General features: G+C 39.1%; 1 protein-coding gene across 1 annotated transcript in view; it reads left to right on the top strand.

Moving 5' to 3' along the window:
* The window catches only part of LOC128685735 (endosome/lysosome-associated apoptosis and autophagy regulator family member 2-like), a 179942-nt gene that overhangs the window by 81820 nt on the left and 82836 nt on the right, over window positions 1–15286 (top strand). The window contains exons 4-5 of the mRNA XM_070086008.1: window positions 2147–2267; window positions 3891–4166. Coding sequence (XP_069942109.1) covers window positions 2147–2267; window positions 3891–4166 — 397 coding nt within the window. The remainder of the gene's footprint in view (window positions 1–2146; window positions 2268–3890; window positions 4167–15286) is intronic.

Below are 15286 nucleotides of genomic sequence, written 5' to 3'. Positions count from 1 at the left end.
GTTGTTGTTGTATGAATTGTGTTTAGCATTATTATACGATAGATGTATTCATTCTTTAATTGTGTATGTTTAACTATTGTTATTTTTGTTGTCAGTTATATTATTGTATGTTAAGTGTTATTTAATATGGACTAATGTGATGACAGACGTGCTTAATTCATATCTTACAGAGCAGAACATTGGCATCGTTATCTTTGCATATATGTAGATGGACTATATGTTCATGGGTTAATGTTCATGACGCCCTTCCATGTTTGTTGGTTCCTTTCTTTATGACGAGATAGTTTCATTCGATCAGTTGAAAATATGTGCGATGGATAGTTCTTGATAAATTATTACTTCAATATTTGCTGTTTCAGCTTCGAACTTGTTGTATATCATGGATAATAAACATTGTCATGTGTTCTGTTAAACCATTGATGATTTGGTGCGATATTTTTCTATCAGGCCACCATTCGGTGTAGTGACGAGCGTTACGTGAGACCATGATGATTAGTCATTCGGACATACCATTATATAACAATCTCGTACGCTTACATAATACTATAATTAATTAACGTGGGTGATAGTTATCTTGAGAGTCCACTGTATCTCTAAATGAATAATCATCAATTGTTGACGATGGTGTGAGTGGTGTGAGTGACGACGTTGTCTGAGAACGGACAAATATTTGTGGAATCTGTTGCTAGTAATCTATAGTTTATTATAGTTCAATATGTTGTTGAATAATATGATTGTATGGATATTAATCATATATCTGAACTGGACTGAATCTTGAAGTGGACATTCAAATATCATTTCTTGATTCAGAACATTGGTGCCAGCTCACTGAAACGGTTATTATCAAGTTCGTTAAGTTTGATTGATCATTGAATTTCTCGATATTTGATTGACAATATTCATGAATTCTTCATTCATGATGATTAACAGAACGAACTGTGGATGACGGATTGTTGACGTCCACTATATATAACGACAGGATGTTTTAAACACATATTTTTATTCTTTATACCAGATCGCCATGTATATAACATGTTTATATGGTTTATATCTGTTCTAGTTCTTTGTTCATCTCATATCGTGAAAAGTTTCAATAAGATAGTCCAACAAACAAATGAGATACAATTCCCTAGATCAAGAACAAGAGCCCCTCACCGACATCAAGGAGCCTCCCTTGAGGTCTTCTCGCTTATGGAAATTTTGCTCGCATATGGAAGCAAAAAATCAACCCATCGACTGCTCATATTTGGAAAAACTTGCACGTGGATGCGCTCACAAGTAGAGGTTCCACTGTATTATAAAAAAAAAAACTTTAAAAATACTTTCCCAGATAATGGGCACTAGTAAGTTCACCAATTAAACCTGATGAACCTTCCTTCCATGACTCAGAGTCAGAAAATAAATTAAATGACTTCTTTTCAACTATCAGAGCAAATCTAGCCAGCAGAATCCAAAATTCTCCTACCTAAGTTAGAGATCACCTCACTGATAACTATCCACGTTTGCTGTGCCTATCCCCAACTACTTCAGTCAAGGTTACCTCTGTAATTAGGTTGCTGATATATAAAGCCAGAAACAAAACACATATACTGGCACTAATAGACAGGAAAGCTTCAATTATTACAGCACTATTCAGTAAATCAGTTGAAGCCAAAACTTTCTCTAACATATTTAAATTAGCAAGAATTGCAGTGACCCAAAAGAAGTCAGTAATTGGAGGCCAATTTCAAACTTGCCTTTACTGTCCAAAATCTTTGAAAAATAATGAATAAAAACTATATGATTTCATAACCCAACACAGTATCATTAACCTGTGTCACTTTGGCTTGAGGCTGAGATGAAGCATAGTGATACAATAATAAAAATGATGAGTTCTGTCTACCTCTCTCTCTTGAAAATAATGAATATCCAATGGCAGTCTTTATTGACCTGAAAAAAGCCTTCAGTAGAGTAAACCAGAACATTCTGCTGCTCAGATTAGACCAATAATGGAATAAAAGGACATACTTTCCCATACACGAAATCTTACCTGAGTGACGGACACCAACGTAACCATAGATGACTGTTCTTCAGCAACCTGACTGAACAATGTAGGGGTTTGACAAGGTAGTATCCTGGACCCTCTGCTATTCCTTATCTATATCAGTGATCTTCAAAATACTTCGCTGAAACTTAAACTGATTCTGTTTGCTGATGACACAGCTTATGCCATTTCAAGTCCTAATCTGGCTGCATTCATCAACATGGTAAATGCTGAACTTGCCAAAGTATTTACTTGGGTCATAACTAACAAAAACACACAGTATTGACAAAACCTTCTAGAGTATAATGTTTGGGATCAGAGCAAAAGCAAAAAATGTTCATTTGAACATGAAGATAAACAATACACCAAATGATAGGCAAAACAAGAGTAAATTCTTAAGAATATACCTGTACAGCAAAAATTCAGCACACACATCCAGAACATTTCTAAAATAAATTTTGAAATGGTGGGCATTCACTCAAAAATATGCCATTTACTTTGTAATACCCACCAATCTATCCATACCTCACTTAAAGTAACAGTTAATCACCTTAAACCTGTTGTTACTCAGTAAAAGTCAGGTTAAGGATTCCTAACTTTATTGACAAGCTAAGAGCTGTTACCTACATCAGCTCATTTGAAAGCATTTTTATTGTCATGAGACATACAAGTAGGGAACAGGATGAAGTTGGAGCCATCTGTGGGCCAGCATTTTCATCTAATCAACTGACTTTATCTCATTTTCATCATTTTGCTGTGTGAATGTGTTATTATTATAATCAAGGGGGAAGCGCTAAACCCGGAGGATTATACAGCGCCTGGGGGGGTGGGGGGTGGAAGGCATTCAGGCTTAATTCGGGGAACTGGAGCAGATCCAATTCCCTAAATCAAGAGCCCCTCACCAACATCAAGGAACCTTCCTTGAGGGGTGTGAATGTGTTCCAAACTCAAGTCATCCTGGGGATAAATGATCTCAGATGAAGTGATGTTCTGGAGAAGGGTACAGCCAGAGTGAAGTTGCTGCTTTCTGCCCGTCTTGTGGTATGGAAGCTTGCGTCATGCTGTCCTCGAAGTGGATCACTTGGAATAATTACTCATTCAGGCTTTAGGCAACACACACCCCTCTTGCTTAACTTACAAATTATTCGGACCTTCTACCTTGCACATTATGCTTCAGGACATTCAGTACAAACATAACCAAGAGCTTAAATTCTATCTGGAGAATTGCAATAGAACATGGACAAAATACAAGGAGCAAGTATCTCTGACATTCAAAAACTCCATGCAAATTAAAAGGTCAAAAATTTGAAACTCATTGCCTGAAAATATGTACCAGAAGTTCCCCATCTGTCACCATTTTTACTAATATTGTTAAAAAGCCCCTATTAAATTTCATATAAATGTTACATCCATTGACTGTCTATAAATTCTCTTGCTTTGATTTCAACACCCCAGTTCAACCACTCCATAAAATGCAGGTCATTAAATAAATGTAATTTCAATGTACAGTAATTTATTTGTAATTGACCAATTCTTCATTTGCAACCCGTCTCATTGTACTTATGACTGTAATGAATTACCCAAGCTGTACTGACTTAAATTATATACTAGATCTGGATATAAATAGGTTGTAAAGTATGTAAGCCTTATGTTTAGTTTGCCCAAAATGCATATGTATAGAAATAAATAATTGTAATTGTAATTTTAATTTTACTGGGAAATTAGAGGTAATCAGGCTTGATCTAAGGAAGGGGGAAAGAGGGAGGGTAGCCCCACTTCCTTAGATCAATAGCTGTATGCCAGCATCAAGGCAACCTTTCCCTTACCCTTGACAGTTATATAGTTATTATTGTAAAAACTTACTTAGGTTCATTGTTCATCTCCTAACCTTTTCCTTATGACAGGTGTTGCTCATTCGTCAGAATGCACTCCATGTCCTACAGGCACATACAGTGGACCCGGTGCACATGAATGCACTGAGTGTGAGGAGGGTTTCTATGCTCCTCGGGGTTCCTCAGCTTGTTTACGTTGTGATCCTGTCACTCAATATAGTCCAAAAGGCTCTCCAGCTTGTCTCTCACGTCCCCCATGCACCTCACATGACTATTATGAGATAGACTCAGCTTGTGATGAGAAAAATCAGGTATGCAGTCCTAAAAATATGCTCACGAGTACTTTTGTTTCCTCATTTAATTGTATGAAATGGCACTGTTACTTTAAATCTATGTTAAAATCTTTAACATATCTTGATTTGCAAATAACTTTCTGAGATATATACAGGTTTGTCTATTGCAAGGCTCCAAAGGATGCAGCATCTTGAGACTTGGTTGCAGGTGGGTGTCACAGTCTTCCTTCAGTAGGCTGGCACTCGCCAGATTCAGCTCATACATCACCTAGCAATACACTGGGTATGCCATATGATTTACTCGGTAGATCCTAACACAGACTAAGCAGACAGGAGTAGTCTGGAATTCCTTACTAGAGGAGTGGAAAGGTTGAGATCTGCAGTTTATACACATGACCCTGGCTAGTTATTAACCCTTTCAGGGTCCAGAGGCCATATTTCAAAGTGCACACCAGGGTCCAAGAATTTTCAAAAAATAATTTTGCTATTTTTTCTTATGAAATGATAGAGAATCTTTTTCTGAAGGTAATAAAATAAAAAGTACGAAATTTGATGGAAAATTGATGAAATTATGCTCTTGCGAATTTTGATGTGTCAGCAATATTCACGCATCGGCGATTTTGCCGACTTTGACTCTCATTTTAGGCCAATTACATTATTCCAGTCGACCAAATTCTTAGCTATTTCACTAGTATTACTTCTATTCTATCGACTGAGCACAAGAAATTGCCAAGTCAACTGTTTCAACTACAAAATAAAGTTTTCAGAAATTGGTAATTTGGCCAATTTAATGCAAATTTCAAAATACAGTACTGTATTCCAATTTCAAAATAGGGTCCAGAATAAACAATGCAGGAATTTCCTTTGTTCATTAGTTAGGTTTTCAGGCTTTACAAATGAATTCCATTTTGATTTTTTATTCACATAATGAATTTTTAGTCTAACCAAAAAAGTAGAAGATTTACTGTTATGCAATATTGTAATAATTGTATAAATGATATCAAAGAACTACAGACCGATAGCACTAACATCCCGTATCATAAAAATCTTTGAAAGGGTCCTAAGAAGCAAGATCGCCACCCATCTAGATACCCATCAGTTACACAACCCAGGGCAACATGGGTTTAGAGCAGGTCGCTCCTGTCTGTCCCAACTACTGGATCACTACGACAAGGTCCTAGATGTACTAGAAGACAAAAAGAATGCAGATGTAATATATACAGACTTTGCAAAAGCCTTCGACAAGTGTGACCATGGAATAATAGCGCGCAAAATGCGTGCTAAAGGAATAACAGGAAAAGTTGGTAGATGGATCTATAATTTCCTCACAAACAGAGCACAAAAAGTAGTAATCAACAGAGTAAAGTCTGAGGCAGCTATGGTGAAAAGCTCTGTTCCACAAGGCACAGCACTCGCTCCCATCTTGTTTCTCATCCTCATATCTGACATAGACAAGGATGTCAGCCACAGCACCATGTCTTCCTTTGCAGATGACACCCGAATGTGCATGACAGTGTCTTCCATTGCAGACACTGCAAGGCTCCATCAGACATCAACCAATCTTTCAATGAGCTGCAGAAAACAACATGAAGTTCAACGATGAGAAATTTCAATTACTCCGATATGGTAAACATGAGGAAATTAAAACTTCATCAGAGTACAAAACAAATTCCGGCCACAAAATAGAGCAAAAAAGCAACGTCAAAGACCTGGGAGTGATCATGTCGGAGGATCTCACCTTCAAGGACCATAACATTGTATCAATCGCATCTGCTAGAAAAATGACAGGATGGATAATGAGAACCTTCAAAACTAGGGATGCCAAGCCCATGATGACACTCTTCAGGTCGCTTGTTCTATCTAGGCTGGAATATTGCTGCACACTAAGCACCTTTCAAGGCAGGTGAAATTGCTGACCTCGAAAATGTACAGAAAACCTTTACGACGCGCATAACTGAGATAAAACACCTCAATTACTGGGAGCGCTTGAAGTTCCTGAACCTGTACTCCCTGGAATGCAGGCAGGAGAGATACATGATTATATACACCTGGAAAATCCTAGAGGGACTAGTACCGAACTTGCACACAAAAATCACTCACAACGAAAGCAAAAGACTCGGCAGACGATGCAACATATCCCCAATGAAAAACAGGGGTATCACTAGCACGTTAAGAGACAATACAATAAGTGTCAGGGGCCCGAGACTGTTCAACTGCCTCCCAGCATATATAAGGGGGATTACCAATAGACCCCTGGCTGTCTTCAAGCAGGCACTGGACAAGCACCTAAAGTTGGTACCTGACCAGCCGGGCTGTGGCTCATACATTGGATTGCATGCAGCCAGCAGTAACAGCCTAGTTGATCAGGCTCTGATCCACCAGGCGGCCTGGTTACAGACCGGGCCGCGGGCGCGTTGACCCCCGGAACTCTTTCCAGGTAAACTCCAGGTAAACATTTGTGAACATATATTAGGCTCACCAGCTGGCGTGTATTAGACGTGTGAGGTCATTTGTTTACTCTTGAACATTGGCAAAAATTTAACATTTCTGCTACTTTGAGCTCAGTTTCAAGCCATTTCCAGTACTAAAACCAATCAACATTATTTCTATTTCTGTAATATATCTTCCATTCTTTCAATTGAGACCAAGAAATTGCAAATACAACTATAAAAAACATATGAGGAAACAATGCAAAGTCACTGTTTTAATAAAAAATTATGGTCTAAGTTTTTTTATCTCGTTATCCACTGTGTTCTGCAGGATTAGTTTTATGTGGTACACACATACCATATAGATGTATTCTCTCATATCTAGGCCCAAATTTACTGCTCACAGCTTATCAGAGTGAGCTGAGCTCATGGCGTAGATCTACGGTTTGGACCCTCAACGTAAAGCCATAGATCTATGGCACGGACTCTGAAAGGGTTAAGCATTTAGAGTGCCTCATTAAGGGAAAGGAACAAAGCAATACATGATACCTGGCATATGGTAAACATGAGGAAATTAAATCTTCATCAGAGTACAAAACAAATTCTGGCCACAAAATAGAGCAAAACACCAACGTCAAAGACCTGGGAGTGATCATGTCGGAGGATCTCACCTTCAAGGACCATAACATTGTATCAATCGCATCTGCTAGAAAAATGACAGGATGGATAATGAGAACCTTCAAAACTAGGGAGGCCAAGCCCATGATGACACTCTTCAGGTCACTTGTTCTATCTAGGCTGGAATATTGCTGCACACTAACAGCACCTTTCAAGGCAGGTGAAATTGCCGACCTAGAAAATGTACAGAGAACTTTCACGGCACACATAACGGAGATAAAACACCTCAATTACTGGGAGCGCTTGAGGTTCCTGAACCTGTATTCCCTGGAATGCAGGAGGGAGAGATACATGATTATATACACCTGGAAAATCCTAGAGGGACTAGTACCGAACTTGCACACGAAAATCACTCACTACGAAAGCAAAAGACTTGGCAGACGATGCACCATCCCCCCAATGAAAAGCAGGGGTGTCACTAGCACGTTAAGAGACCATACAATAAGTGTCAGGGGCCCGAGACTGTTCATCTGCCTCCCAGCACACATAAGGGGGATTACCAACAGACCCCTGGCAGTCTTCAAGCTGGCACTGGACAAACACCTAAAGTCAGTTCCTGATCAGCCGGGCTGTGGCTCGTACGTTGGTTTGCGTGCAGCCAGCAGCAACAGCCTGGTTGATCAGGCTCTGATCCACCAGGCGGCCTGGTCACATACCGGGCTGCGGGGGCGTTGACCCCCGGAACTCTCTCCAGGTAAACTCCAGGTATCCCAAGAGACCATATCCAGGATGTACCTCTCAAAATAAAAGCAGATCATGTAAACAGAGGCTGAGGAAGAGAAATTTGTTTCCTCCAGGAATTGATGCTTCCTTATGTAGGGAAGTAGAGTACCCAAAGGATATTTTTATCAGTACATACTCAGAGGAAATACTGGCCCAGTTTTGCCAAGAATCAAGTTGGCTTCCATTCTGAAAGAGTAGGATTCCCAATACAAGACTGCCTCAAATCAAACTTGGTGAATATAGTGAGCACCATCACTTCTTTCTGTATTGGCTACTTGTAGAAGGTCAGACATATCTATGTCTCTACTCCCAAAACCTTGATACATCCAACCAAACAAGTCTTTTGGATTGGTCAGCACCCACATCATGGTTTTGAGATTGGTTACAGAACATTAACCATCTGTAGTTGCTACATATAACATCATAGTACAGTAGACCGTCATTTAACACACGTTTATTTGGCACGTTTTGGTTATAGCATGATTGAAGAATTGCGGCACAATTTTATACAATACTTCGTAAAATTGACTTAACACAGTTCAATCTGTGGGAGGGGAAAAAATTTTGAGCGCACGGTTGCCATCCAACGCCACCCTCTGCCACCCTCACCACCCTCCCAGCCCGGTTCATATGTGTGTTGAAAGAACCTCTGCTAGGAGCTCACTGTGTTTGTTTAGATATGTATTTTAATTGCCATATCTTGAATCTGCCAAGCAATCATGGCACCCAGTAGGCATACAAGTGTTGCTGAAAATGGCAAGAAAAGGTTTAAGTCTAGGAGTTATGAAGAAAATCGAGATATTAGACAAACTTAAGAGTGGTTCAGGTGTGGTGGATATAGTGAGGGCCTATGGCCTTAATGAAGCATCAGTTTATACAATTAAAAAGAACAAGGCGAATATATGAGCTTGTGTAATGAATAACCCAAGATGTCATCTCATGAAAAGAATGACACATAGATCACAACAAGTAAGTAAAACTGAAAACGTGTTGCTTGAGTGGATTGAACAAAAGACAAAGAAAGGTGCATCACTTAATTTCATCATAATTAGAGAAAAGGCCTTACAGTTGTTTAAAGCAGTGTGTGATAAGGAAGGAAGACCTGAAAAAGAGTGTGTGTTTAGCACAGGTTGGTTTCACAACTTTAAGTTGCATAATAAGTTACATAATACATATTAAGTTTTCTGGTGAAAGTGCTTCAGCTGATCATACAGTAGCAAGTAATTTCCCTGCTGAATTGCAGGAAATTGTTTCTAAGGGTGGCTATGAGCCACATCAAGTGTTTAATGGTGATGAAACAAAGTATTTTTTGAAAGAAAATGCCAACACGAACTTACATCAGTCAGCAAGAGAGAAGTGCACCAGGCTTCAAGATAGCAAAGGATCGTTTCACCTTGCTCCTTTGCACTAATGCATCAGGTGATTTCAAGTGTAAGCCCATGGTTATTTACCACTCTAAGAATCCTCATGCTTTGAAAGATGTAGATAAAAACACCTTACCAGTCATTTGGAGGTCAAACCAGTCAGCATGGATGACAGAGGAAATATTTGTTGACTGGTTTAAGCATCACTTTATTCCTGAAGTCAAGTTTTACCTGCACAAAAAGAACCTTGCATTCAAGGCTCTCTTCATTCTTGATAATTCCCGTACTCATCCATAAGCTTTGCTGGATGTAATTCCATGTGTAAAAGTTGTATTTTTACCTTCAAATACAACATCTCTAATTCAACCACTGGATGGGGGAGTTATTAAATCATTCAATTGTCAGTACACACAAAAAGTTATGAAAAAACTAGTTGCATCAATGGACTCTTGACTCCAACTTGGCAGTACCAAGCTTCTGGAATAAATTTAACATTGCAGATGCTATCAGCTATGCTAGAAGTGTATGGATTGAAGTGCCCTGATCAACATTAAATGCAGGCTGGGGAAAGTTATGGCCTTCTGTGGGTAATTCTTTGACTGATTTTCCCTTGCTTGAGAGTCAGGTTCAGGAAATTGTTCAGCTGGCAAGGAGATTACCAGGTGATGGTTTAGAAGATATGAATGAAGATGATGTGAATGAACTCTTAGATGATGATGATTATGATGAAGACAGGAGTCCAGAGGAAATGTTGGCAGAGCTCGATGCACAGATACAAGGGAGCCACATAACAGGAGAAGATGAAGAAGAACCTAAAGAAAAAAGTTAACATTACAGCAGTTATGTGAGCAGTTCCATAATATTGGCAAAGTTACAGACTTTTTCACCGAAGAGGACCTGACATATCTAGAAGCAGTGCTTTGAAACAGGGTCTAGACCAGCTGATGATGCCTTACCATCAGCTGTATAATGTACTGCAGGGTAAAAGAGCCCAGAGATCCATTACAGAATTTATGCACACTCCAATACAACCATTGACTTTAGTACCAGTACCTCTACTATCCACTTCTGCTGACAACCAACAATCATCCACCTCAGCCCAGTAGGGCCACACCATGCATATCCACTCTTCGCAGTCATCCACAAACACCATTACCCACAATTTAAAGTAAGAAATACTATTATTTTTATTGCATTTGTAGTTTTAAGTAGTAATATATCACAACAATGAAATACAATTGCATATACACTTTTATTTTTGAAAGAGGTCTGGTCACAGACCGGGCCGTGGGGGTGTTGACCCCCGGAACTCTCTCCAGGTAAGGTCTAAAAAAAAAAGTTGTTTGCCTTTTAGGAATGTAACCCTATTTTTCCCATAAGCTCTTCAGTTCATCTAACACGGTTTTTACCTAACACAGTATTTTCAGGAACGTAACTACCCTGTTAAATGACGGTCTACTGTATTCTGTAGCCTAACCGCCTAAATATGTGTGAAAAGATTACAGATGGGACACTTCAGAGAATGTACCCAGGTATAGGGGATAAAGGAGGCTGGGTATTCTATGGAAGGAGAGAGGGTCTGTATCCCATAGGCCAGAGGCCCTCTCCTACCTAGAATACCAATGAAGACATAGTAAATATGAGATCCAACTAAATAAATGGCAGAAGCATGGTGGAGATTGCCAGGAGTGAAACTCAGAACACTCCACAAGACAAATTGAGCACATTCTGGTAAGGAGAGACAGAGTGGTAGCTTCACCACACCATACTCTAGGACTGAATCCTTTCCTCAGTACTTTATAAAAGACAAGGAAATATAGCATAAGATGCCACAGAAATATATGACATCTCCCTTCTATACCTCCTGCTCTATGAAGTAGGCCTAGATATGGAGCAACATGCACCATCATTTCTATAACTTATTACTCCAGGTACTACACAATTTCATGCAGTATTTAGTTTTAAAATTTTGTTTTCTTATTTTAGGGATATTTTATTATTAAACTGAAACCCATTGTTTAGGCAAACCCTCAGAAACTTAACAACAGCAAACAAACAAATTTTATTTCTTTGCAAAGGTTACAATATGTGATTTACATTTTATATAGTGTTGTTAAGTACAAAGAAAGCCACTAACATGCCTGGGCATTTCAGGCAGACTAATCATAATGTTTACAGACTACTTAAAACTAGACATAGGTTATAGAGTGGTAAATTTTAATAATTCATTATTTTATATCATTACTAAAATGAGATAGCCAAAAATTTTTATTGTTAATAAGATTTATGATAATGTGGTAACACAAAACAAATAACAGTATTACAGTTAGTACAGTTTACAGTGATACTGCCCCTCAAGGAAGGGTGCTTGATGCTGGAGTGGAGCTCTTGATCTAAGGAATTGGATCTGTGCTCCAGTTCCCTGAATTAAGCCTCAGTACCTTCCACATCCCTATCCCCACAGGTGCTGTATAATCCTATAGGTTTAGCACTTCCCCCTTGATTATAATAATAATACAGTGATATTAATATCTACTGTACATTGACAGGAAACATGTTATTGCAAATACTTTATAATTTTTGCCAATAAAAAAATTCATAATTCTGAATGGATGTACATTAGTAAATTTTTGTTTAACATGCAGTATCTCCTATATTTTTGTGTAAACTATTTTCTTTTATCTAACTTATGCAATGGATAGATAATGAAAGCCTAAAAAAAGCCAATGTAAATTGCCACTCAGCCCCTCAACTTGACGTGTTGAACAGTGTTTAAATATATAACTCAGATCTGCAAACACTGTTTAATAATTTTTGGGTAAAGCTAAAAAATTGTGAAGTAAGATATTGACATGGTAAAAACCCAGTTTATAAGAGGGCTGAATGTATTATTATTATTATTTTTTTTTAATACGTCGGCCATTTCCCACCAAGGCAGGATGACCCAAAAAGAAAGAAAAAAAAACTTTCATCATCATTCAACACTTCACTCACACATAATCACTGTCTTTGCAGAGGTGCTCAGATATGACAGTTTAGAAGTCCCTCCAAACTGCCAATATCCCAAACCCCTTCTTTAAAGTACAGGCATTGTACTTCCCATTTCCAGGACTCAAGTCTGGCTAACTGGTTTCCCTGAATCCCTTCACAAAATATTACCCTGCTCACACTCCAACAACTCGTCAGGTCCCTAAATCCATTCTTCTCTATTCTTTATTATTATTATCACACTGGCCGATTCCCACCAAGGCAGGGTGGCCCGAAAAAGAAAAACTTTCACCATCATTCACTCTATCACTGTCTTGCCAGAAGGGTGCTTTACACTACAGTTTTTAAACTGCAACATTAACACGCTCACACATGCTTGCTGGAAATCCAAGCCCCTCACCCACAAAACCTCCTTTACCCCCTCCCTCCAACCTTTTCAAGGATGATCCCTATCCTGCCTTCCTTCCCCTACAGATTTATACATTCTCCAAGTCATTCTACTTTGTTCCATTCTCTCTAAATGACCAAACCACCTCAACAACCCCTCTTCAGCCCTCTGACAAATACTTTTAGTAACTCCACACCTTCTCCTAATTTCCACACTCCAAATTCTTTGCATAATATTTACACCACACATAACCCTTTATTATTATTATTATTTTATTTTTTTTATCACACTGGCTATCTTCACCAAGGTAGAGGGATCTGATAAAGAAGAAACACTTTCACCACCCACTTACTTCAGCATGCTGATACTACAGCTCAGATTCCCCTCCAGACTGCAGTATCCCCCACCCCTCCTTCAGAGCGCAGGCACTGTACTTCTGCTTTCAAGACTCAAGTCTGACTAACTGGCTTTCCCTGAATCCCTTCTTAAGTATTGCCTTGCTGACACTACAATGGTATGTCAAGTCATAAAAACCACTTGGCTCCACTCCTATCTAACATGCTCATACACACACATTAGATATCCAAGCCCCTTGCATACAAAACCTCCTTTCCCACCCCCCTTTTCAACCTTCCCTAGGGTGACCCCTACCTGGCTTCCTTCCACTGCAGATTTATACACCCTCTAAGTCATTCTAATTTGTTCCATTCTCTCTAAATGTCCAAACCACCTCAACAACCCCTCAGCCCTCTGGATAATACTTTTAGCAATCTCACATGTTCTAATTTCCTTGCTGCAACATCCAAAACCCATGGTTACACCCATATAAGAATGTTGGTACCACTATACTCACATACATTTCCCATTTTTGCCTCCATGGATAACATTCTTTGTATCCACAGATGCTTCAGTTCACCACCAACCTTTTTAGCCTAGTCAGTTTTAGGGTTCACCTCTTCTTTCATAAACTCATCCACTAAGTCTACTCCCAAATATGTGAACACATTCATTTCCTCCATACTCCCTCCTTCCAGTCTGATGTCTAATCTTTCATTACCTAAATTTTTTGTTACCCTCATCACCTTGCTCTTTCCTGTGTTCACTTTCAATTTCCTTCTTTTACGTACCCTCCCAAATTCGTTTATCAACATTTGCAACTTATGGTTATTTTTTTTTTTTTCAACAAGTCGGCCGTCTCCCACCGAGGCAGGGTGACCCAAAAAAGAAAGAAAATCCCCAAAAAGAAAATAATTTCATCATCATTCAACACTTTCACCACACTCGCACATTATCACTGTTTTTGCAGAGGTGCTCAGAATACAACAGTTTAGAAGCATACACATATAAAGATACACAACATATCCCTCCAAACTGCCAATATCCCAAACCCCTCTTTTAAAGTGCAGGCATTGTACTTCTCATTTCCAGGACTCAAGTCCGACTATATGAAAATAACCGGTTTCCCTGAATCCCTTCACTAAATATTACCCTGCTCACACTCCAACAGATCGTCAGGTCCCAAGTACCATTCGTCTCCATTCACTCCTATCTAACACGCTCACGCACGCTTGCTGGAAGTCCAAGCCCCTTGCCCACAAAACCTCCTTTACCCCCTCTCTCCAACCCTTTCGAGGACGACCCCTACCCCGCCTTCCTTCCCCTATAGATTTATGTGCTTTCCATGTCATTCTACTTTGATCCATTCTCTTTATATGACCAAACCACCTCAACAACCCCTCTTCTGCCCTCTGACTAATACTTTTATTAACTCCACACCTTTTCCTAATTTCCACACTCCGAATTTTCTGCATAATATTTACACTAAACATTGCCCTTAAACAGGACATCTCCACTGCCTCCAACCATCTCCTCACTGCTGCATTTACCACCCAAGCTTCACACCCATATAAGAGTGTTGGTACTACTATACTTTCATACATTCCCTTCTTTGCCTCCATAGATAACGTTTTTTGACTCCACATATACCTCAATGCACCACTCACCTTTTTTCCATCATCAATTCTATGATTAACCTCATCCTTCATAAATCCATCCGCCGACACGTCAACTCCCAAGTATCTGAAAACATTCACTTCTTCCATACTCCTCTTCCCCAATTTGATATCCAATTTTTCTTTATCTAAATCATTTGACACCCTCATCACCTTACTCTTTTCTATGTTCACTTTCAACTTTCTACCTTTACACACATTCCCAAACTCATCCACTAACCTTTGCAATTTTTCTTTAGAATCTCCCATAAGCACAGTATCATCAGCAAAAAGTAACTGTGTCAATTCCCATTTTGAATTTGATTCCCCAAAATTTAATCCCACCCCTTTCCCGAACACCCTAGCATATACTTCCTTTACAACCCTATCTATAAATATATTAAACAACCATGGTGACATTACATATCCCTGTCTAAGACCTACTTTTACCGGGAAGTAGTCTCCCTCTCTTCTACACACCCTAACCTGAGCCTCACTATCCTCATAAAAACTCTTTACAGCATTTAATAACTTACCACCTATTCCATATACTTGCAACATCTGCCACATTGCTCCT

The sequence above is a fragment of the Cherax quadricarinatus genome, chromosome 1 (assembly GCF_038502225.1).
Source record: "Cherax quadricarinatus isolate ZL_2023a chromosome 1, ASM3850222v1, whole genome shotgun sequence".
In the NCBI taxonomy this organism is placed as follows: Eukaryota; Metazoa; Arthropoda; class Malacostraca; order Decapoda; family Parastacidae; genus Cherax; species Cherax quadricarinatus.
The sequence above is the reverse complement of the archived record's forward strand: the minus strand, read 5'-3'. Positions and strand labels throughout refer to the sequence as shown.